The sequence below is a fragment of the Theropithecus gelada genome, chromosome 13 (genome assembly GCF_003255815.1).
Source record: "Theropithecus gelada isolate Dixy chromosome 13, Tgel_1.0, whole genome shotgun sequence".
Lineage (NCBI taxonomy): Eukaryota > Metazoa > Chordata > Mammalia > Primates > Cercopithecidae > Theropithecus > Theropithecus gelada.
The window spans coordinates 24070328-24095800 of NC_037681.1; the positions used below are offsets into that span (position 1 = coordinate 24070328).

Below are 25473 nucleotides of genomic sequence, written 5' to 3' on the forward strand. Positions count from 1 at the left end.
CTCATTGATTGTTCAGGAATGTCTTGTTTAATTTTCTCGTATTTGTGAATTTTCCAGTTTTCCTTCTCTTGCTGATTCCTAGTTTTATGCTGTTGTGGTTAGAAGAGATGCTTGATATGATTTCAGTCTCCTTGAATTTGTTAAGACGTGTTTTGTGGCCTAACGTACGATGTGTCTTGAAGAATGTTCCGTGTGCACCGGAGAGGACGTGTTTTCTGCGCTGTTGGATGGGGCGTTCTCTGTATGTCTGTTAGCTCCATTCGGTCTAAAGTGTAGTTTACGTACAGTGTTTTCTTATCGATTTTCTGTCTGGGTGATCTTTCCATTGTTGAAAGTGAGGTATTGATGTCCCCTACTATTAGTGTATTGCTATCTATTTTCCCTTCAGATCTGTTAATATCTGCTTTACCTATTTAGATGCTCCAGTGTTGAATGTGTATATATTTGTAATGATTATGTTTTCTTGATGAATTCACTCTTTATCATTATATAAAAACCTTTTTTTTACTCTTGGCTACAGTTTTTGACATAGTCTATTTTGTCTGATAGAAAATAAATATAGCTACTCCTATTCTGTTTTGGTTTCAGTTTGTGTGGAATATCTTTTTCCATCCCTTCATTTTTCGTCTATATGTGACCTTAAAGCTGAAGTGTGTCTTTTGTAGGCAGTGTATATAGTTGCGTCTTCTTTTCATTTTTGTTTTTTATTAAGCTACTGTATGTGTTTTGATTGGATAATTTAATCTATTTACATTTAAAGTAATTATTGATAGCTAAGGATTTGCCATTGCCATTTTGTTAATTGTTTTCTGGTCACTTGGTAGATCCTTTGTTCCTTTCTTCCTGTCTTGCTGTTGTCTTTTGTGAGTTGATACTTTTCTTTAGTAGTATGCTTTGATTCCTTTTTCTCTTTTGTGTATGTACTAGGTTTTTTATTTGTGGTTACCACAAGGCTTATATAAAACATTTTATAGTTATAACAGTCTATGCTAAACTGATAACTTTGATCACACACAAAACTCTACACTTTTACACCCACCCGCCATTTTATGTTTTTGATATTACAATTTACATATTTTTTATTGTACATCTATTAACAAATTATTGGACCAGGTACAGTGGCTCACACCTGTAATCCTGGCACTTTGGGAGGCCGAGGCGGGCGGATCACGAGGTCAGGAGTTCGAGACCACCCTGGCCAGCATGGTGAAACCTCGTCTTTACTAAAAATACAAAAATTAGCCAAGTGTGGTGACGTGCACCTGTAGTCCCAGCTACTCAGGAGGCTGAGGCAGGAGAATCCCTTGAACCCGGGAGGTGGGTCTTGCAGTGAACTGAGATTGCACCACTATACTCCAGCCTGGGCGGCAGAGTGAGACTCCATCTCCAAAAAAGATAAATAAATAAAATATATTAGCTGGGTGTGGTGGCACGTGCCTGTAGTCACGATTGAGGCAGGAGGATTGTTTGAGCCCAGGATCTGGAGGCTGCAGTGAGAGAGTGAAACCCTGTCTCTAAAAACAAACAACAACAACAAATTATTGTGGCTATAGTTATTTTTAATATCTTTGTCTTTTAACCTTTACACGAGAGTTATATATGATTTACACATAACCATTACACCATCAGAGTATTCTGAATTTGACTATTGTTATCATTTGAGTGTTTGCCCCCTCTAAAACTCACATTGAAACTTGACTTTAATATAGTATTGAGAGATCAGACCTTTAGGAGGTGATTGGATCATGAGTTCTCTGACATTATGAATGACTGCTCCATTTATGAGTTAATAGATGAATGGGTTATTACAGGAGTGGGTTAGTTATCATGAGAATGGGACTATTGTAAAAGCCAGGTGGCCTCTCTCATGAGCCCCCTTACTGTGTGATGCCCTGTGCTACCTCAAGACTCTACGGAGAGTCCTCATCAGATGTGGCCTCTTGACCTTGGATTTCCCAGCCTCTGGAACTGTAAAAATAATTTCTTTTTTCTTTTTTTTTTTTTGAGACGGAGTCTTGCTCTGTGGCCCAGGCTGGAGTGCAGTGGGGCGATCTCGGCTCACTGCAAGCTCCGCCTCCCGGGTTCCCGCCATTCTCCTGCCTCAGCCTCCCGAGTAGCTGGGACTACAGGCTCCGCCACCTCGCCCGGCTAATTTTTTGTATTTTTAGTAGAGACGGGGTTTCACTGTGTCAGCCAGGATGGTCTTGATCTCCTGACCCCATGATCCGCCCGCCTCGGCCTCCCAAAGTGCTGGGATTACAAGCGTGAGCCAGGGCGCCCGGCCAATTTCTTTTCTTTATAAATTACCAGGTCACAGATATTCGGTAATGGCAACAGAAAACAGACTAAGACAAGTATATAGTTTTATCAGTTATCTCTACACTTTTAAATGTTTTCATGTTACTAATGAGCATCCTTTTGTTTCAGCTTGAAGAACTTTCTTTTATCTTTCTTGTAAGGGAAATCTAGTGGTGGGGAACTTCTTTAGCTTTTGTGTATCTGGGAGACTCTTTATGTTTCCTTTATTTTTGAAGGATGGCTTTGCTGAGTACATAATCTCATTGCCAGTTTTTTTCTTTCAGTACTTTGAATATATGATCCCACTTTCTCCTGGTCTGCAAGTTTTCTGCTGAGAAGTCTGCTGATAGCCTTATAAGGGTTCTCTTGTATGTGATGAGTTTCTTTTCTCTTTTTGCTTTCAAAATTCTCTTCTTGTCTTTGATTTATGGTAGTTTGATTATAATGTATCTTGGTGAAGTTTTCTGTGGGTTGAACCTATTTGGAGACTTTAAGCTTCATGTACCTTGATGTCTACATCACTCCCAACTTTGGAAAGTTTTTTAGGCATTAATTCTTTAAATAAGCTTTCTATCACCTTCTCTCTATATTCTCCTAATGCAACTTCCATAATGTGAACGTTAGCTTTCTTGATGGTATCCTTTAGATCTCATAGGCTTTCTTAATTTCTTTTAATGCCTTTTTTCTTTTTTCCTCTTTGATTGGATATTTTTAAATGACCTGTCATCAAGCTCACATATTCTTTCTTTTCTTTTGTTTGATCAGTTCTGTTGTTGATGCTCTCTACTGCATTTTAAATTTTATTCATCCTGTTCTTCAGCTTTAGAGTTTCTGTTTGGTTCTTTTTTAAAAAAATAATCTCTATCTCTTCATTGAATTCCTCATTTTTAACGTATTGTTTTCCTAATTTTGTTGAGTTGTGTGTCTGTGTTCTCTTGTATCTCACTGAGCTTCCTTAAAGTGATTATTTTTAGTTCTTTGTTAGGCAATTTGTAGATCTCCATTTCTTTGGGATTGGTTTACTAGAGTATTATTGTGTTCCTTTGGTAGTGTCATGTTTCCTTGGTATTTTATATTCCTTGAAGTCTTGCATTGCTGTTTTTTCATTTGCAAAAGCAGTCACATCCTCTAGTTTTTAATGACTTTTCTTGGGAGAGAAATTTCTTTACTAAACAGCCTGGCTAGGGATTCTGAGGCTCTCTCAGTCCATTTCTATGGAGGCACCTGCTCCACACCTTTTGCTTCTCTTGGAGAGGGGTGAATTTTTTAAGAGTATATGCCTTTTCTTGATCCCACAAAGCCAGTCTAGGTGCTGTGAGCCTCTCATTAGTTTCCCCTAGGGCAGTGCTCTGAAATGCTCAAGTTATTGTGCCTTCTCCCATCCCACACAGTCAAGCTATCTGTCTGTGTGAGATGCTTGCACTTGCCATCTGTGGGGGTGCCTTTGGGGAGCTGGTGGAGGGATGGGTGAAGCATGTGAGCATTTGGGTGCCCGTGGACCAGCTGGGATGGTTCACAGGAAAGGCGTCTCAATTGGCTTGCTGGGGGACTTCCTAATAAAATCTGCAGAGCAATTATTAAGGTCCATAGCCTTTCTTCCCAGCTCCCAGTCTCTCCCAACTTCTCCTCCATGTCAGTCACCTCGGTATTGTAGGTGAGACAAGAAAGAAGCAGGCCTTTTCGGGCAGCATCCTGCACGTCTGGGGAAGCTGGAAGCTCACTTACTACACCTTTACTCACTCCAGTGGGAGAAATCATGGGCCAAGGGGGTCTCCCTGGGCGCTGAGCTATGTTTCCTGGGGAAAGGGTCACATGGGTAAAATGAAACTGTTCTTACCCTCATCAGTGCACCTGTTGGATTTTTTTCTGTAACAAACAGTGTGCTGGAACTTCTGCACTGGACTTCCGGACTCCTACAAAGACACTCTTGTTCGTGGGGACTTGTCAAAATGGAAGCTTCTTTGGGGGGACTATGGTAGAAAGCTATCCTCCTAAGGTCACCAATGCGTGCATGTCTTGTCTTCCTAATTAGATTATACATTCCTCAAGGGTAGGGATTTGTGGATCACACTCTGCCATCTGGTGAGTAAGTGGTTCAAAGTCCCCAACATAGTAGTTATTCCTAAGTATTGGATTGATAGATTGACAGAGGGTCATGAAACGTACATTGACTACCCGAGAGATATGGGGTTAAAGTCTGATAGACTCTTTTCGTTTCTACCTTTCAAAGAATCGTAACAAAAGGATCCACAAACACAATGACTTGCTGATCCAAGGCTGCAAGGATTCGCTATTAAAAGCTCTGAGGAATTCCCTTCTCCCTCCCTCTTTTCTTCCTTCCTTCTCCCACTTAGAAGTGGCAGCAGGCTTTTTCAGGCTCCGAGGCCTGTCCCCACTGATGTTCAGGTGTGGGCCAGGCTTCCATGCTCAAGCAGGCCTCAGGTCCCTGCTGAGGGGTGGGCACAGATGGAGGGTGAGCCTGAGGCAGGATGTGCAGGAGAGCAACTGCTGAGACAGCGTTCTTGGCTGTCTTGTGGTGGGTGTGGGGCCGTGGACCCAGCCAAGGGTGGGGGTTAGGGAAGGCACTCCGGAGCCTACTGGTAATTCAAGGTTTCTGAAATCTGGAGACGGGGAGGGCTAGGAGTCCATAAATGGATGTGGTGTTTGGCATCCCAGGGAGTCAGCTTAGGGCAGTGGCATTTAGCACTTAAGGGTCTATGCTAGGCCTCAGCTTGGACCCAGGACTTTGAAAGATTTTTTTTTTTTTTTTTTGAGACAGAGTCTCGCTCTCACTCTGTTGCCCAGGCTGGAGTACAGTGCATAATCTTGGCTCACTACAACCTCCTCCACCTCCCTGGTTCAAGTGATTCTCCTGCCTCAGCCTCCTGAGTAGCGGGATTACAGGGGCCCACCACCATGCCTGGCTAATTTTTGTGTTTTTAGTGGAGACGGGGTTTCACCACGTTGGTCAGGCTGGTCTTGAACTTCTGACCTCAAGAAATCCACCCCCCTTGGCCTCCCAAAATGCTGGGATTACAGGCATGAGCCGCCATACCTGGCAGACTTTACAAAGTTATTTAACAGCTCTGTTATCTGAGTTGTCAAGCAGGGATAGTCATAACATTGTATTTACTATTTCCAACGGTCACAGCCAGTCATGGCAGCTTCTGACATCTCCAAAAGGAAGCACACCTCATCCTTTGTAGAGATGGGATCACAGGGTAATGGATCTGGAAATCTCACCTTCACACTTATGTTGGACCCTGAGATGCAGAGAATAGGCAACCACCCTGCCCATGGCCACACGGCTTGGACAGAATTGGAGCAGAAGCCCCATCTCTAGATGGACGTGGTTTGCTGGGAGGGAGGAATATTGTTAGGCACAATGTGGTCCCAGCTTCGGCTGAGCAGGGCAGAGACCACAGACGTGGAGCCAGACAGTTCTGGGCACACTGGGCCTGTCTGTATCGTGGCTCCACCACCTGTCAGTCATGTCAGCTTCTGGAATCAGCTTTGTCTTTCCAAGTCCCCTTTTTCTGTACCTGTAAAATGGAGGGCGGGGGAGGGTGGGGATCTACCTGCCAGGACTCCCAGAAGGGGTAAAAGGAAGTATAGACACACAGTGTCTTGGATGCAGCAGTTGCCCGGTGCCTGGTGGCCTGGTGATTGCTGTTGTTATTTTCCGTTTGCACAGAAGGAGGTCTGGGCCCTGGTGCTTTTGTTCGTGGGAACTCACTAGGGAATAAGCATGACTTCCGGGCCCTGCAATAACCAACTGACATTCTTTCTGATAATCGTGGCTGTTTCTGTCAGTTGTAAGTGCTCTGTTCTGGATAATGTTTATTCTCAAGGACATTAGGTCAAAGAGAGAATGGAATATGTTTACATATGATGTGGTATTTATGGGAATAAACTTAGGACTTTTTATATGCAAGCTGGAACGAGTCTCCTCCCAGAGACCTAGGACACCCTGGGCGCTCTGCCTGTGTGGTAAGCAGTGCTCGGGCCCCAGGGGGCTCAGATGTGCTGGGAACCAGGACCTCAGCCACCACCACCCTCCACACACTCTCCCTGGAGTCTCACTCTCCAGTGGGACACAGCCTTGCCAGCTCCCCTGGCCCACTGGCTTTTCTGCCCATGGGCTTGCTAGCTGGGTGCTAGTGGATAACTTTCTAGCTCATTGCAGTGGGGGCCCAGTGGCAGTTCCCTGATGTCCAGTCACCAACATCTGTGGCTTCTGTGGCATTATGCTGCAAGGACTCACCTGGAGGAAAACAGTGACCTCTGCGGGAACTTGGGGGCCAAGACTTCCCGGTTTCTAGCGTCCTGGGAACCATTGCAGTCCTGGGCAAACTGGGGGCTGCAACTCAACTTCCCCTGGGCACGATGATGCTGGGCACAATGATGCTGTGCATGACACTGGGCACGATGACACTGGGCACGATGATGGGGGCATGACGATGGGGTGAATCTGGGCATGATGACGCTGGGCACAATGATGGGGGCATGATGATGCTGGGCACGACAACGCTGGACTTGATGACGAGGGGCACGATGATGAGCACGATGATGGGTGGATCTGGGCATAATGACACTGGGCATGACGGAGGGCACGATGATGGGCACGACGATAGGGTGGATCTGGGCACGACACTGGGCATGACGGAGGGCACGATGATGGGCACGACGATGGGGTGGATCTGGGCACGACACTGGGCATGACAGAGGGCACGATGATGGGCACGACGATGGGGTGGATCTGGGCATAATGACAGGGTAGATCTGGGCACGATGACGACACTGGGCATGATGACACTGGGCATGATGACGGGCTGCATCTGGGCATGATGACTCTGGGCACAATGATGTTGGGCGTGAAGACGGGACACAATGATGGGGTGGATCTGGGCACAGTGACTCTGGGCACGATGATGCTGAGCACAGTGATGCTGGGCACGATGACAGGGTGGATCTAGGTATGACACCACTGGGCATGATGATGCTGGGCATGACAACAGCGTGGATCTGGGCACGACGACGCTGGGCACAACGCTGCACATGATGACGCTGGGCAGAACGCTGGGCATGATGACAAGGTGGGCCTCAGCACCTGTTCCAGTGCTTCTCGAAGGGACTCCTGAAGGGGAGGAGCATGCCTGGGAAGAGTGGGGCCTGGGTGTGACAGCCCTGCTCCCATGCCAGCCCTGCTGTTGCCCAGCCCGTGACCACTCCAAACCATTGTTTTCAACTTCTAACATCAAAATCACAGCCTTCACAGGGCATTGCTGCCATCATTGGCCCCAGGTCTGTAGATCCGCTCTCATCCTTGCGTCTTCAGGTCCTAGCATGAGACCTGACGTTCGGAAGGCCCTCCGTCCACTCTTGGAAAAATATCCTGAGGTTTCGTATCTTCGAATACCTCTGCAACCTGTGGGTGATCCCTGTCTATGGCCAAGGGCCCCCCATCTGTGTCGTCCTCCCTTCCCAGGTGAAGGAGCTGCCCCGCCGGGTTCTAGAGAGCTGGTCTGTGGGACGAGGCTTCTGGCCATGCTGGGTAGATGCTGTGTTCTCTGCTTGTCTCTGGAGTCAGGGCTCTGCTTCAGGTTTCCCCAGGGGCTCTTGTTTAACTGCAGCTCCTGGCCCAGGAGGGCGGCCTGAGACCCTGCACTGGTCTTAGCAACACCCAGGTGCTGCTGCAGGCCCGGGCTGTCCCCATTGGTGGAGGCCCAGACGCCTCTACTTCCACAAAGTGCATGCTCTGCTCACATGGGGGCCTGGCTGCAGCGGGGGCTGCCCTGAACAGGCCGGCTGGGTGTGCGCTGGGGGCGTTGAGGGAGTGTCCTGTGGGGAAAGTGAGATCCCCTGCCCCCCGCTCAGGATGGTGGTGCGGCTGGGTGGCCTGTTCTGAGATAGCAAAGCCAGGCCATGGCCCAGAGAAAGTCCGGCTGTTTATTTATTTATTTATTTATTTTTTGAGGCAGAGTCTCGCTCTGTCGCCCAGGCTGGAGTGCAGTGGCCGGATCTCGGTTCACTGCAAGCTCCGCCCCCCGGGTTCCCGCCATTCTCCTGCCTCAGCCTCCCGAGTAGCTGGGACTACAGGCTCCGCCACCTCGCCCGGCTATTTTTTGTGTTTTTTAGTAGAGACGGGGTTTCACCGGGTTAGCCAGGATGGTCTCGATCTCCTGACCTGATCCGCCCGTCTCGGCCTCCCAAAGTGCTGGGATTACAGGCTTGAGCCACCGCGCCCGGCCAAGTCCGGCTGTTAAAAATCGCCAAGGAAGCTGAATTCCAAATGCTCTTTTTGCCCCTTCTCCGCTTCAGAGGACTGTGTGAAGCGTTCATTAAAATTAATAAGAACTCCGCACCTGCTTTGAGCTGCTCTCAATCCTCACGCGTGTCCAGAGGACAGATGGGAGGCACAGCACTGCTCACAATGGCGATGAGATGTGGGATGGGCCGTGGCGTTCGTGCCCAGTGTGCCGGGTGCGGCAGCCAGAAGCTCCTGTGGCAGAGAGGGAAGGGATCCAGGGGCAGAGAGGGAAGGGATCCAGGGCGTCAGGCGCGTTCCTGTTGTCGCGCGCAGCCAGCGGGAGGCGGCGTTGCTTGCCTCTTGCAAAAAGCTTTCTGTGACTTGGAGGTGCACGGGGCCTTGGGAGAGGGAAAAAGGCCTTAGGGCTCTTTTTCTAATCCGCTCTCCTCAGAAAACTTCTGGGTCTGTAACCACACTACTGTGCTGCCCACGGGTTCGTTTCCAAGAACTGTCTTCAAGTTGAAACAAGTCAGCTACTTCTGGTGTGAAGTAGAGAATGTGTTGACCATCTCAGTGGATTTTAACGGTTCTCACCTTTTCTTCTTCCTCCAAACACCCCAAAATAGAGTATTTCTGTCAGAAACAACAGCTCACACCAATAGGTCCCAGTGTGTGTGGCTGATATGTGGAGGTTGGGGTGTAGTGAGGGTCTCCTGGGTGCTTCTGGGGTTCTCAGTTTAAGCCTGGGTGCTGACCAGCTGTACAAGCTTGAGTTGTGTGAGGATAAAAGTATGCGTATGTACATGCAGTCATGCACACATGTGTATAGTGTGTGCATGCAGACATGCGCACATAGCATGTATGTTTGTGCATGTATAGCGGTATGTATGTATACATACCTGTATGTGCATATGTGCATTTGTGTGTATGTGCATATAGCATGTGTGTGAATAGTATGTATGTGTATATGTGTTCCTATAGTATGCGTGGGTATGTCATGTGAATATGCCTTTGTCTATGTATGTGCTGCTGGATGCCCTGTTTTGAGATAACAAAGCCAGGCCACGGGTCCAGAGAAAGCCCAGTTGTTAAAAATCGCTGAGGAAGCTGAATTCCAAGTGCTCTTACATATGTATGTATATGTGGATGTTTGTATTCATGTATGTATCTTGTGTGTACACATGTATCCATATACGTAGGTTGGTAAGTTTTATATATGTGTATACGGGTATGTTTATATGTACATATATGCAATGTTCTGATAATGCTATGTGTGGTTGTATTTATACATGCATGTTTGCATGAATGTGCATGCATCATGCATATGTGTATGCATATGTGTATGTGTGCATATATGTTGTGTTTGCATATTGCATATCTCTGTTAATATGTATATGTTTGCATGCACATGTGTGTATGTGGAGGTGAATATGCACATCTCTGTGCATATGCATGTGCATGTGTGTATAGTATGCATGCACATGTGTTTATATATGCATGTAGATGTCTGTGCATGCATATGTGTATAGTATGTATGTGTGCATATGCATGTGTATGCATGTGTACATGAATGTATGTGTGTATAGTATATGTGCATGTGTCTGTGTATAATGTGTGAGAGGACTTCAAAAAGTTTGTGGAAAAATGGAATTAAAAAATAAAAATAAATAGATAAACTTTATTTCTCATTGTAAGCACCATCAAGTTCAAGACACTTTTGTAAGTAATTATACCAGCCATTTAGTCCATCCCTAAAGAACTGAGGGTCCTGGGAATTTCACCATGTCAATGTAGTCTTTTTTACATTGTTTACTGAAGAAAAATGAGTGCCCTTTACAGATATTTTAAGATAAGGAAACAAAAAAAAGTCAGAAAGAGCCAAATTGGGAAAGTTGGATGCTTAATGATTTCCAATAGAAACTCTTGCAAAGTTGTCCTTGTTTTCTATGCAGAATGAGCAGGAGCATTGTTGTGGTGGAGAAGGGCTCTGTGAAGCTTTCCTGGGCATTTTTCTGCTAAGGCTTTGGCCAACTTTCTCAAAACCCTCTGATAGTAGGCACGTGTTACTGTTCTTTGGCCCTCCACAAAGAGAACAAGCAACACGGCGTGAGCATCCGAAAAGCTTGTTGCCGTGACCTTTGCTCTCAATCAATCTGCTTTGCTTTCCTGGCCCACTTCCACCTCTTGGTAGCCACTGCTTTGATTGTTTCGTCATTAGGATTGTATTGGTAAAGCCACGTTTCATCTTCTTTTACAATTTTGAAGAAATGCAATACAATACACGCCAGTAATCTCAGCACTTTGGGAGGCCGAGGTGGGTGGATCACCTGAGGTCAGGAGTTCGAGACCAGCCTGGCCAACATGGTGAAACCCCATCTCTACTAAAAATACAAAAATTAGCCAGACCTGGTGGCGTATGCCTGTCATCCCAACTACTCAGGATACTGAGGCAGGAGAATCACTTGAACCTGGGAGGCAGAGGTTGCAGTGAGCAGAGATTGCACTACTGCACTCTAGCCTGCGTGACAGAGCAAGGCTGTGTATCAAAAAGAAAGTTAAGAAAAAATTTTAAAAAATTATTCTGAGGCATTCTTCAAAGAATTGTAACAGTAAACCAAAGCAGACTGGCTGCAAGCGAAGGTCACGGCAACAGGTTTTTTGGATGCTCGAGGCATTTTGCTTGTTCTCTTTCAGGAGGTCCAGAGAACAGTAACATCTGCCTGCTGTCGGGGTGTTTAGAGGAAGTTGGCACTGGCTCCTCTGGTGGAGGGAGTGTTTCTCCACCCCCAGGCCCAGCTGTGCCCAGTGCCTGCCGCTTCCCTCAAAGGCCTCCCTACAAGGCTGAGGGGACTGTGGAGAGGGGTCTGGTGGTCCAAGCTATGGGTTTAGGGCAGAAGGGAATAAGGAGGGACAGAAGGGTTTGGGCCACCTGTAGCCATCCCAACTCCCCACCAGCCGAGTGCACTTGGTCGTGGCTGGCACAGGGGAGTGGGCTCGGAGGGGGCTCTGCTCAGAGGGCTCTGCCTGCTGCTTTGCACACTCTGGTCTCTCGGTCGCTGTCTCCTGCCCCCAGGCTTGGGAGTGGGGCACTGCTTGTCCTCTCACAGGAGCACAAACCTGCGCTGTGCGTCCAGCCCCCCGCTCTTAGAATTACAGCCTTCCCGCAATTCCTGGCCCGTGGAGGGCGGCTTTGGCTGTACCCAGGGGTGGAAGCCCCACAGGCTGGGGCCTGCCCACAGTGGAGGTGCAGGGTTTGGAGCCCTGGACATGGAGTCAGGAGGCCATGGCCTGAGTGAAATCCACGCAGTCAGTGTGCGCTCCTGCTCCTGATGCTCGCTGTGACCCGAGGCATGGATTGCCCTGAGGTGCCACATGGCAGACAGGGAAACCGAGGCTTACAGAGGGCTGTCACTTGTGCAGGGTTTCATGGATGGAGTACTGGGATTTGGGGCCACGCCTGTCTGATCGCAGAGGCTGCGCTCTGAATCACGGGGCACTGTGTTCCTTCCTGGCTCCCTGTGTGACCTGTGGTGGTCACCTGACTCTGAACTGCGTGACCCGTGGTGGTCACCTGACTCTGAACTGCGTGACCCGTGGTGGTCACCTGACTCTGAACTGCGTGACCCGTGGTGGTCACCTGACTCTGAACTGCGTGACCCGTGGTGGTCACCTGACTCTGAACTGCGTGACCTGTGGTGGTCACCTGACTCTGAACTCTTCTGGAGCAGAGGGCAGTGTCTCCATCTCTCAGTACCACACAGCGGGCAGCTCCCAGGACAGAGATGATTTCCTCCCAGCTGTGGAGGCTGGAAGTCAGGGATCCAGGTGCCGGCAGGGCTACTTCTCCCAAGGCTGCTCTCCGGGGCTTACAGGCGGCATCTTCCTGCTGTCTCCCATGGCCTTCCTCCGTGCACGCACAATCCTGGCCTCTCTTTCTCTTTGTGTAAAGCCACATTCCTGTTGGACCAGGGTCCACCTGTGTGACTTCTTTAAAGACCCTGCTTCTAGTAGGAGTCACACTGGGGTTAGGGCTCCATCGTCGGAATTTTGGAGGATGTAATTCAGCCCTAATAAATGGTGCTGCTAGGAACCATCATGTACGTGTGGATGTGCTTTCCTGGCACACAGTCTACCTGGGAGTATTCTAACTTATTTCTGAAAGATGGAAAAATGAGCAGAATCCCGGGACCCCCACCGAGTCCCCACCTGGAGAGGGGCGGCGTCAGAGCATGGGAAAGAAAACCAAAGTCCCAGCCCTGGGAACATCACCTGCCCATGAAAAAGCCCGAGCACCACAGGGGCTGTGGAGCGACGTGGCAGAGGCAGATTGTGTTCCTTCACCTGAACGAACAGTTAACTATTTGCTAAGAAGCTTCCACCTGGAAAAGATAAGGAGGGTGCAAGGGGCCTCCTCCCCACCTGCGAATTATTTCTCCCTGAGACCCCTGCGAGATGAGATGTGAAGCTGTTCAAGGACAGTTAATGGGGAGAGAGAAGTGACCTGCAGACCCCGTCTTCCCGCCTTCCCACCCAGACAGCTCCTCCCTGGACGATGAGGCCAGGTCCCCGTCCCCAGGCTGACAAGTAGAGCGGGATGGTGAGGCCCAGGAGACGGTGGAGGAGAAGCCCCTGGGGCACAGATGCTCTTGGCGAGGCGTGCTCCTCCCACCTTCGAGAAAGACTCATTAGTGGTTCAGTCCATCAGCTGGAGGAGGCACGCGTCCTGCTGTTGCAGACAAGTTAAAACCTGAGAGTGAGTTGAGAGCATTTGGCTTTTAGCCATCCCTAAGTTGCATGGCCAGACGTTAATGCAAATCCAAGGTCATCGCTGACACTTGGCACCTGTCTCCAGCGAGTAGCGCTCAGCTCCTGCCCTTGGAGAAGTGTGGGACCCGGTCCCTGTCATAGGGGGGTCTGAGAAACCCCTGCTCTGGCTGCTTGCTGATTGTGAGGGTGCTGTGAACGCGTCCAGCCTGATCTGGCAGCCTGAACCTCCTCGCGAGGGGACGGAGGCGACCACAGCTGACCGGGCGGGGGGAGCAGCATGAAGACGTGGAGGGGGAAATAAGAAGCACAAACATTGAGGCTGTCCCAACCTTCCACCTAACGGCCAGCACAGAACCTCGGGAACGGCGCGGTGGAGAGCTGGGCACAGGAGAGTTTGTCTTTGGACAGGAGACCCGAGGAAGATGCGTGTTCCTGGGCCTGGGACAACACGAAACAGCAGATGTGCGTTTTCAGGGAACATCAGCTTTTCTGTAGGACCCTCTGCGGGAGGCCGAGCAGAAGCACGGGGCTCAACTTTCAGCTTCAGAGCACGGTGAGGGACGCCTGCCTCACAAACTCATCTTGCCCTAACTCTCTCCCAAAGGCCCTGTCTCTAAATACCGGCACCTTGGGGTCACGGCTTCAACAGAGGAATTTGGTGAGGGGCACAGCTCCATCCACTGCAGGAGGTGACGGTGCTCAGGCTATGAATGGGCACTCAGTGTGGGTGGCTGCGTCCATCCTGACAAGGAACCAAGCCACACCAGGGTATGTGCTGGGGAAAGGCAGCCAGGATGGGGCAGGGACTGAGGGTTTCTAGCTGGGTGAAGGGAAGATTTCAGAGAGAGAACAGTTTTTAAATGTTTGGGGGACTCTTGGAGAAGGTGAGTTCAGCTAGCTTTGCATTTCTGTGGGTGTAAAACCAGGCTGGCTGAGCGGACCCAGCAGAGCGACAACTTCCCAGCTCCACCAGCCCTGAGAACTGACCGTACCGTGCCTCCTTCTGCAGCAAAGCAGGGCCCCTCAGTCATATTCCAGGGAGAATTGCAAATTGCCTCCCTTGCGGCAAGTTTTGGGCATGTATAATGGGTTGGCTGGTTTACTGAAGCTGTTTGTTCCAGTCGCCCTTCTCTCTCCTTGCTCTGGCATTTTACTGTTACAGAAATTTTAGGTTGAAATTGTCATGACTCAGAACAGCAGGAACGGGTGCCTGGCACCAGCTGTCAGAAGAGCAGGCCAGGTGGCTCCAGCAGGCGCTGGACTCACAGGCTGCTGTGGAGAGGGATTCGGAGCAGGGCAGGGCTGGCCCCTGATGGAAGGCGACACACTGAGCGTCCCCTCTGGTGTGGGGGCCCTGCCCCTCCCTCTGTGAGACCTCCTGGCTGTCCACCCGGTCCCGGCCCTGCCTGTGTCTTGGGCCCTGTCCTCACTGGGTGCCCCCCGGTGGCAGTGCCTCTAGCCGCCTTGCTGTGCCCCTGCCTGCCCCGCTGCCCTCAGGTTCCTCCCTGGGCTCCTCTTCCTCATGTGGGTCTCCTGAGGGGCCACCCGGCCCCCGCCTCCCACTGGACACTTCTCTCAGGTGCCCTCCTGGCCCTTGTCACTGTCACATGATGGCCCCTCTCCCCTGCCTGTCCCCCTCTCCCCTGCCTGTCCCCCTCTCCCCTGCCTGTCCCCGTCTCCCACACGCCCCGTGGCATCCCCCTCTGTGCCTTTCCAGAGCTGTGTCTCCTGCCCCCGCCTCGGGGAGGGCTTGTCACCCAGTGCCAGCTGTGTGTGCCTCATCCACACGTCCCATCAGGCACGAGGTTCTGCCAGCGCCACCTCCTGGGTGTCTCCCCGATCTGGGCCGTTCTTCTCGTCCTCCCAGACCCCGCCTGCCATGACCTCCTTCACCCCCGGCCTGCTCTGCCCTTGGCCTCCTTTCGTGCCTTTCAGTCTCTCCAACAAGTGTTGCCAGATGCTTCCTGAACACAAGTCTTGTCTCACCACCCTCTTCTCCAACTCTCTGCCTCTCTCACAGCACGGAGCATGCACCACAGCCTCTCCGATGCTTTCCTAGGCTCTGAGGACGGACGAGGAAGTGGCGTCCCCGTGCCCTTTTTCTATTCCCTTCCTCTTGCATGCACTGCAGTTGCTGGACTGCTGTCCTGATTTACCAGTAGACCCTGAGCTCTGACTCCTGCAGCCAGCGCCCTGCACAGCTGGCGACACACAGTGCCTGGGGCGCAAAGCAGAGTTGCCTCCGTGCTGGCTGTCCAGCCTAGGTGCCATTAGGATATTCCCCTGCCTCCCTCGTCCCCCCATTGTCCCCCAGGCTGGATGTGGCCCCCAGCTGCCAGCATCAGGGGAGCAGCCTGGGCCTCAGAGCAGCAGGGCGTGGCTCTTGTCCTGGCTCTGCCATGCCAAGCTGTGTCATTTTCGTAGCCAGATAAGAGAATGCATGTGAATGTGCTTTGTGAATCAAGGCTGCATTTTAATGCAACGTAAACCACTCTTTGCAGGGGTGTGTGTGGTTTCATTTTAGCAAAGCTCACTGAAGTCTATGTTCTGTCCTCTGGTTTCTGTCTATTCTGAACTGGGGGAACATTACAACTGCTTTGCAAAACAAGACTAGGAGTTCCTGGCAGGGAAGTCCTTGGTTCTCTGGCGTCACTGCGGGACAGAGCATTATCTGCGTGCAGTAGAAAGGCCTTCCTGCCACCCCTGTCTTGCAGGATTGCCCACATTGAATTGCATTTAGTTCCTGCAACAATGGGTTATAACTGATCATGAAACCCTAACAATGTATAATCACGTCCGTGAGAAAGAATTACCGAGTTAAATCAGGTCGCCTGTTTCTTTTCCCAGTTTTCCCCTATGTACTTGTTTGCTGTTTGCTGGTTGGGTTGGTGGTCAGTGGTGATCACCAGCAGGCAGGTAGGAGCAGTTGCTGAGGGCTTAACACTTGGTGGGAGGGAGCACTGAGAAACTCCACCCTCTGGTTTAATTTGTTCTAGGGACTGGGTGACAGCGGCATTCTTCGGGCGTGGTCCAGTGATCAGAGAGACAATCCCGTGGGATCTTGGTGTCCCTCTTGCTATGAATGAGAGGAGAAGGGTGGGGGACACACACCACACACCACCGCTGCACACACCCAGGCTGGGGACAGGGGCCAGCAGGTCACAGGGATCCGGCATTCTGCTGTAGAACGGTCAAGTCGGGAGGCATCTGGTGAAGCACTCCTGGGACCCTCCTCCCTGGCTCAAGTTCACACACCCGAGAGGAGCCAGGGGCTTTGCCACCTGCACCCACCCCCCACACCGTGTTCCTGACAGCGCTGGTTATGTCCATGCTTGCAGGGTTGTGGGTACGTGGTTTGGTGGGTACAGGAGTGAGAGCTGGGAGGTTCTGCCTTGCTGGGATGGAGGAAAGACAAGCTCTCCCCTCACACGGGCACGGAGGGGATGGACCATGGTTGAGTTTGGAACTTAGGGATGCCCCGTTCGGCCCCTCCATTCCATACTGTGTATGACTTCTGGGGGAAGTGCATCTTCCTTCGGAAGCTGTATCAACAGGCGACCTGACCGTGACAGTCACCTGCGTGACCTTGGAGAGATTTAGAGCTGTCTTTCTTAGTCTCTTCTATGTGTCTGTGATGTTAGGAAGGAGGGCGGTCGGGGCACCTGTGCACATGTGTGATGGAGGAGGCCACGGGATCATCTGTGTATCAACCAACTTTGCTTTTATTGTTTTCTACAGGAGACGTGGGGGACAAAGGACAGAAAGGCAGTGTGGGTCGCCATGGAAAAATCGGTCCCATTGGCTCTAAAGGTATTTGCGATGTGATTCTTGCCTCATTACCCCCCCCCCCCAGGGTCAGTGTCTGGATCCCCTGAGAATAACTCTAGCGTGGATTGTCTCGTGTGGTGCTCCTGTTTATGCTCTGTGCGTGCTAGAGAAGACATCTGCCGTGCTTCCGTTTTGGAGGTGCTTGGAGCTAGTTGCTGGCTCTGTGCTTACAGGGTGCGGTGAAGTGCTCCCCATCCTGTGGGATTTTCATAGCACTCCAGGATGGAGGGGCTGCGGCGAGTGCGCTTGGGCGAGACTCTGGCTGTGAAGCCACAACGTCCTTAACAAGTTTGGTAACACGCTTAGAGCCTCACATAAGGCGCGGACGGACCCTGCTCAGGAGGCACCGCGTCTGTTCCCCCAGCTTGGGTCTCAGGCATTTCGAGGTGATGGGATGATTCTTGGTGAGAACAGGGTGTGGGATGGCAGCAGCAGGTGTGAGCAGCAACTATGGTGCCAACACCTGGGTTCAGGCTACACCTGTGGGTTCTGATTGCACCGTCTCTGCTGCTGCATTTGCCTGCACAGCCTTGGTAAGGCGGGCAGATCAGCTGTGCCTCCCATGATGAGAGACTGAGGCCAGGACAGCCAAGGGGTTGCTCAGAAGGTGCTGTTCCTATGCCCCGCTCACCCCCCACCATCTGGTCAGTGGATGTCTTTGGAGCGCTTGGCTTGTTCCAGGTGTATGCTGGGCTCTAGGGGACGGAGCCGGTGGGAGGGCAAGGAGCTGGCCGTCCCTGAGGTCTGCACGTGTGAACTCGTGAAGTCTCCTTGGGGTCCTGCATGGTGTAGCAATGCGGCTGAGCTGCCCTGAGCACCAGCGGTGGAGGGAGTCTGCTGTGGTCTGTCCAGTTCCGGGGCCAGCTTCTTCTACTTCATTCATCTGCCTCGGAGCAGGTTGGCTCAGGTACCAAGAGGCTACGGTCTGGAGTTTGAGCTGTGAGGGGGTTCTCATGGTTTGTTCTGATCCATGGTCACGGACCTCCCCCAACCCAGCCCGTACCTGGTAGAAAGGGCTCTGTGGCCAGGAGAGCGGTGGGGAGAGGCCCAGCTCAGCTGTGGGCCTCCTGGAAAACCTGTGAGAGAGAAAACCTTCCCTGCCACGGCCAATCCAGTGAAGAACACACAGAGAATCATGGGATCTGGAGGGAGGCGCGGGCTTCACAAACCCAAATAACATCATGGCAAAATACTTATATCCCCAGACTTGCCATTTTAAGTATTTTAAGTGTACAATTCAGGGACATTAAGTACATTTGCAATGGTGTACAGGCATTACCACGATTTCCAAACCCTTTTCATCTCTCCAAAGAGAAACTCTGTTCCCACTAGGCAATGGCTCCCCGTTCTTCCTCCCCCAGCCCCGGTAACCTCCAATCTGCTTTCTGTCGCTGAATTGGCCTATTCTGGATATTTCACATATGTGGAATGATAACAATGTTTGTCCTTCTAGTTGATTTCACTTGGTGTAGTGTTTTCAAGGTTCACCTGTGGGTAGCGTGGGTCAGAATGCCCTGCCTTTTTAGGGAATAATATTCCACCATACGGATGGACCACAGCTGTTATCCATTCACCTGTCGGTGGACACGTGGGTTCTTTCCACCTGTTGCTTTTGTGAATAACACCACGTTGCGTATTGACTCACACATAGGGATGTGTATACGTTTACCATGCGGTGTGTGCTCTGGGCAGATTCCGGTGACTCCTAAGGGGCAGCTGGTCCAGGCTGGCCTTGTTTGGCTTTGCTTATTTGATTTGCCTTGTGTCTGAGATTGTCATCCTGGGTTCTGATCCAGCTGTGCTTTCATTTCCAAGCTCCCGATGCTGATAAAGGAACACAAAGGAATTGGGTGGGTGGAGGCTGCGGAACTCCTTCCCTCCTTGTGCGAATGGAATCGGAATCTACACAAGTCTCTTTGCAGAGGCATTTGGGGCTTCTCTGTGAGAATAAAGAGAATGCATTAGAATTTATTTCTATTAAGTCACATGACTTAATTTTAGAGCAGCTAGAAAGCCCTATTGCCATCATTTTGTTCAACCCCCTTGTTTTGTACGTTGAGGAAAGCTGAGGGGCAGGGTGGTGAGGTGGCTTGTCTCATCTAACTGGAGGTTGGGTCCAGGCCAGGATGGAGCCCAGGTCTTCTGGCGTCTGGGCCCTCCAGGACACCGGGCTGCCGCGAGCAGGGACAGGAAGGACCTTGAGCTGGGACAGGAAGGAGTGCGCTGACTCTTGGATTAGATGAGCTCTCAGGCCCGCGCGGTGCTTGGCGCTCCCATCATGCTCGATCTGGATTTTCCTGCTGTTGTGAGAGGCGTGTAGACTGTTGAGGGGAGTGGTGGCTCACTCATGGCACCAGGGATTCATGAGGCGATGTATGCAGAGTATTCCATCGGATATCCTGGATTTTCCAGAACTGACTTAAAGAATGATCACCCGATAATCCCTGTCACCCCATGACATGTATACGGTTCGTATCACATAAATAGTGCCGGAAGCAGGAATTACCTGCAGAATGGAGCTCCGGTACTTCACAACAACAGGGTGGCCTGGGAGAAATCCACGAGACAAGTCACATTTTCAGTCTTGTTGTTTTTAACTCAAAGAACACGTCCACCTCTGCCTGGTGACTTGGACCTTGTTTTTCATTTTCAGGTGAGAAAGGAGATTCTGGTGACATAGGACCCCCTGGTCCTAATGGAGAACCAGGTATGGCATAAAGGGTCCAGGATTTTTCATATAATGTATTAAAAATTGCACTTGGGAAAACAATGTAGATCATTAAATGGAACTGCGGTGGGCTGGGGAACAGAGCGCATACGCCGGCCATGTGGTCTCCGTGTCAGTGATGCTGCAGTGTTTGATTTCCTTCTACCTGAATGTTAATGACCTCTTAGGAGTGTCATCTGCCTGTCCACTGTGTTATTCTGTCTGTGTGTGTAGCTGGGCTCAGTGACACCGGTCCTAGGATGAGAATTCTCCCCTTCTTCGCCTCTGTGGGCACTAGGGGTCTCCTCCTACCGCCAGACTTCTCAGAAAGCACATCTGGACTTTGTGGCTCTTTCCCTGGTTTCAGATGTCCTTGCATCCGACTCCCACAATGGTGCTCCACTGACATGGCTCCCCTCGGAGGACCCAGGGAGCTCAGATTCAGCCTAGGTGGACGTGGCTTCCCTGTGGGGCACCTGCTTCCTGCTGCCAAGTCACCAGGACACGTTGTGTCCTGTCCTCTGTCCCTGCCCTCTGCCCGCCTTCACACGCCTCCCCCCCCACTCTGCTATCTTTCTCCCAAAACTCCTTCTGTAGCTCTTCTGCTCCCTCCCCAGAATGGTGACCTCCTCTGAGCCCTGGTACAGCCCTCACCCCCATACCCCTACACGGTGGCCCTCATGAGGTCAAGCCCCAAAGGACCCATGTCTGGTGGGCATCTCCACTGGGGGTCTCATGGTCCTCATCTGTCTCACTGGAGCCCTTCCCTCACACCCTGGATTACCACACTGGACACTCATCCCCCACGTACATCCCACACTGCACGCCCACCCCCCTCACATCCCACAGTGGGCACCCACCCACCACGTAGATCCCACAGCGGACACCCACCCACCACGTACATCCCACAGCGGACACCCACCCACCACGTAGATCCCACAGCGGGCACCCACCCACCACGTAGATCCCACAGTGGGCACCCACCCACCACGTACATCCCACAGTGGGCACCCACCCGCCACGTACATCCCACAGTGGGCACCCACCCGCCACGTACATCCCACACTGGGCACCCACCCATGTACATCCACAGTGGACACCCACCCCGTGCCCATTCCACACTGTACACCCGTCCCCCCCCACCAACTCCCAAGCTGCTCACTCATGCCCCATGACAATGTCAGGCATCCTCTAATCTTCCTTCTGCTTCAGCGCCTCCAGGCGGGGGTTGTTGCGCCCCTCGCACCCCACCCTCTCCCTCATTCAGGCCTCATTGCTTTCGAGCTGAATTCCTGAAATAACATCCTGATGGCTCTGTGCCCTCCAGTCCTTTTTTATTGACCACAAAAGATGCTTAAGAGATACTAAATTAGGTGGAAGATACAGTGTTTAAGTAACTAGAATATTCTTTCAGTCAGACTCCAACCTTCCCCTCTTCCCTCAGCCAAGAAGCTCGACAGCTGGGCCTTGGAAGAGAATTCAGTGCGTTCAGTGTGTTCACGGGGGTGGCGGGGAGCGTCCCTTCTGCAGGCGTCTGCTCGCTGGAGCCAGCCTTTCTCCCCGAGACACGCTGTGTCTCCGTGATGTCACTCGCTTCACAGCACATTCAGAAGGTGCTCTCCGAGAAGGATCTGACCCTTGGAAACCAGGGGGGAAACAAAGGGGCTAGATTTCTGAATAAAAGTTCTTGTTTTAAAAGCTCCTCCCGCATCACAGAGATGAGGAGGAACAGCTGTTCGGGAGGTGTCCTTGCCTGCGTGACTTTGTTCCATACGAGTGCGCTGAGATCAGTGTCACTGAGTGGCCAAGCACCATCCGCTCAGGGCATCTCCAGGCACTCAGCCAATCTGAGGGGCCTGGACAAAGCCTCTGGGAGACAGGAGGACCCGGAGGCAGGTGAGGGCAGGGCAAGAAGAGGGGACGTCCTGGGGCCGAGCTGCTGCCATCAGGCCTACCGTGGTCAGACAGTTTGGAGGTTATGAGGAAAGGAATCCATCCACCTCCCCTGACAGGGGTCTCTCCAGAAAGCCTCTGTTACCTCAAACCTCAGGGAGCTGGAAGACAAAATATATTTTTAAAAAATGTATCTTAGATAAAACTTCCACTAAAAAAATCCCAAAACCAAGGCAAACCCCAAGAAAGATCAAGTTTCAAATGTGCAAATGTGAATCGGGGGGTCTCACGTATGAGGGCGAGGTGGGTGATTTGGGCTCTACGTGATTGCCGACGTCCAGGAAGATGGGATTGAACTTCTGCAGGATGTACCAGACTGCAGGGTGGGCTGAGACTGCACAGTGGAAACTGTGGGAAAAGGCGCAAAGCCCACCCGCACGCCTCGCTTCCTCCCAGGCCTCATCCACGGCCTCCAGGTGCTCTGGTGATGCTGCCCTGTCCTCCCTCCCTGAGCCGTCCCTCACGCCCTGTGTATGCCCACGATGCCCAGCTCTGCCCTGGCCCCTACTCCCCACCTGACATGTCACAGGCACCTGCGTGTTGGCGATTCCACCTCCTGTACTCGGCTAGGAATGGAATGGCCCCGCCGCCTTGAGAGCTCTGCACAGTGGATGCTGCTGCTGCCGCCTTCAGCTCCCCTCAGCCCGCCTCAGCCCTGCAGTGCCCCCAGGCCATGGAGGACTGCTGCCAGATGTTCTACCTTTTCTCACTGCACACCCTCAGCCTGACCTGCTTCCCTGGGTCCCAACCCTGCCCTGGGCTGCTTCCCACCCCTGCACCTCCATTTCTCTTCCCTCTACAGCTGGCGAGGTTTGAAATACACACGTCTGCCCTCCCTCTGCTCCTGTCGAGGTCTTTCCCTGCTCCGCCTACCTTTAGGATGAAGGGGGAGATGGATATTGCGGCCTCGAAGGCCCGTGGGGCATGTTTGTTGAGTAAAATGCGTATTTCTGGGGAGGGGTCCTCGCCTCTCTTCCGAGCCCGAGTCCTCATCCAGCCTTTGTAACGCACCGGCCCGGCCCCTGCAGGCCTCCCGTGTGAATGCAGCCAGCTGCGCAAGGCCATCGGGGAGATGGACAACCAGGTCTCTCAGCTGACCAGCGAGCTCAAGTTCATCAAGAACGGTATGTGGCTCCCGGCACCACCCTCCCTCCCTCCCTCCCACCTCCTGGCCCCGTCCAAAGACCCCCAGCAAGGGCTCTGCAGTGGCCACGCCTGCCCTGCGGTCCCTTGCTGCCCTGCCGGCCCCTGCTGCCCTGCCGTCCCCTGCTGCCCTGCCATCCCTTGCTGCCGTCCCCTGCTGCCCTGCCATCCCCTGCTGCCCTCCCGTCCCCTGCTGCCCTGCTGGCCCTGCTGCCCTGTTGGCTCCTGGTGCCCTGCCGTCCCCTGCTGCCCTGCCGGCCCTGCTGCCCTGTTGGCTCCTGGTGCTCTGCCAGCCCCTGCTGCCCTGTTGGCTCCTGCTGCCCCGCCAGCCCCTACTGCCCTGCCGGCCCCTGCCGTCCCCTGCTGCCCTGCTGGCCCTGCTGCCCTGCCATCCCTTGCTGCCATCCCCTGCTGCCCTGCCGTCCCCTGCTGCCCCGCCAGCCCCTGCTGCACATGGCTGTGCCTTAAGTTTGTTGCAGAGATGCAAGTGCTCGCTTTTCAGCCCTGCCCTTCCCCACAGCTGTTGCTGGTGTGCGCGAGACAGACAGCAAGATCTACCTGCTGGTGAAGGAGGAGAAGCGCTATGCGGATGCCCAGCTGTCCTGTCAGGGCCGAGGAGGCACGCTGGGCATGCCCAAGGATGAGGCTGCCAATGGCCTGATGGCCGCATACCTGGCGCAGGCCGGCCTGGCCCGTGTCTTCATCGGCATCAACGACCTGGAGAGGGAGGGCGCCTTCGTGTACTCCGACCGCTCCCCCATGCGGACCTTCAACAAGTGGCGCAGCGGCGAGCCTAACAACGCCTACGACGAGGAGGACTGCGTGGAGATGGTGGCCTCGGGCGGCTGGAACGACGTGGCCTGTCACACCACCATGTACTTCATGTGTGAGTTCGACAAGGAGAGCATGTGAGCCTCGGGCTGGGGCTGGCCGCCGGGAGAGCCCGTGAGCCTCCGCATATGAGCCTCGGGCTGGGGCTGCCCATTGGGGGCCCCACGTGTCCCCGCAGGGTTGGCAGGGCCAGAGCCCAGACCGTGGTGCCAGCCAGGGAGCTGTCCCTCTGTGAAGGGCGGAGGCTCACTGAGTAGAGGGCTGTTGTGTAAACGGAGAGAACGGCCTGTGTGTAAGAGGAAAAGAAAGTGCCCCTGGGGTGCTGTCTCTGAGGAAGCGGAGTTTCGTTACCGTCTTGTAGCCCCAATGTCATCATGTAATTATTACCCAGAATTGCTCTTCCATAAATCTCGTGCCTTTGTCCAAGCTGTACAATAAAATCTTTCAGTAGTGCAGTAGTTAAGTCCAAATGGTGGCAATGGGGTCTTGAATTACTACCTTTTAATTTCTATATGGAAAAGAACTCACTTCACTTTGACTAATGCTTCTGTAAATTATATTAAAATATAGGTTCCTTCACACTATTATCCATGTAAAAACAATTTTGCTTTGCTTCAAACCCAGATTTCAGGAAAATGCCACCAAAATATTCTCCAAACTGTACTACTACGTGTGTGGAGTCATTTTGTTCTCTTAATTTTTTCAATAGCTCTATTAGTTATCTCTTTTATTTTAATTAATTTTTGTAGAGGTGAGGTCTTGTTATGTGGCCCAGGCTGGCCTTGAACTCCTGGGCTCAAGCGATCCTTCCACCTCGGCCTCCTGAATAGCTGGGACTACAGGCAGGAGCCACCACACCCAGCTTGTATGAGTTATCTATTGCTGCCTAACAAATTACCCCAAAACTCAGTGGCCTAAGAAAGATTGATTACCTCCCAGATCAGAAATCTGCACAGGGCTTAGCTCGGTCCTCTACTTTGGGGCCTCTCCCAAGCTGAAACCAAGGTCATTCCTCCTGCAGTTTGGGCAGAACTCAGGTACTCCTGAGTTGTCGGACAGAGGGCCCCAGTTTCCCACCAGCTGTGGGTCACAAGCTCCCGCAGTTCCCTGTCACAGGGGCCCTTTCCCTGGGCTGCCCACAACACGACAGCACCTTCCTCAGAGCAGCCCAGGGGAAGAGCTGAAGAGAGAAGCCGCAGCCTTTCCTCAGCTCACCTGGACATGTCCTGCTGTCTGCATCTATTTGCATTGCCATAAAGGAAAACCCAAGGTTGGGCAGCAGATCAAGAAAGAGGTTTATTTGGCTCACGGTTCTGCAGGCAGCACTGGAAGCATGGTGCCAGCATCTGCTCCTGGTGAGGCCTTAGGCTGTGTCCACCCTCAGTGGAGAGGGAGGGAGAGCCGGCACTCACAGAGATCACATGGGGAGAGGGAAGCCACAAAGAGAGAGAGGGAGGTGCCGGGCTGTTCTGCACAATCAATCAGTTTAGGCAAGGAACAGAATGAGAACTCACTGGGATGAAGACTGAGGACGGCACCCAAGACACTCATGAGGGTTCCGCCCCCAACCCAAACACCACCTATCAGGCCCCACCTCCACCACTGAGGGTCACATTTCAACATGAGGTCTGGAGAGGCCCAACAGCAAACCACAGCACGTGCCTTCCCTCTGCGGTGCTCCACCAGCTCGCGGCGA

General features: G+C 52.2%; 1 protein-coding gene across 1 annotated transcript in view; it reads left to right on the forward strand.

The window, feature by feature from the left end:
• Positions 1-24247, forward strand: part of COLEC11 (collectin subfamily member 11) — a 47898-nt gene extending 23651 nt beyond the window's left edge. The window contains exons 4-8 of the mRNA XM_025354887.1: positions 17054-17125; positions 19797-19850; positions 22832-22927; positions 23467-23858; positions 23911-24247. Of these exons, the coding sequence (XP_025210672.1) occupies positions 17054-17125; positions 19797-19850; positions 22832-22927; positions 23467-23858 (614 nt within the window). The 3' untranslated portion in view covers positions 23911-24247. The remainder of the gene's footprint in view (positions 1-17053; positions 17126-19796; positions 19851-22831; positions 22928-23466; positions 23859-23910) is intronic.
• The last annotated feature ends 1226 nt before the right edge of the window (positions 24248-25473 follow it).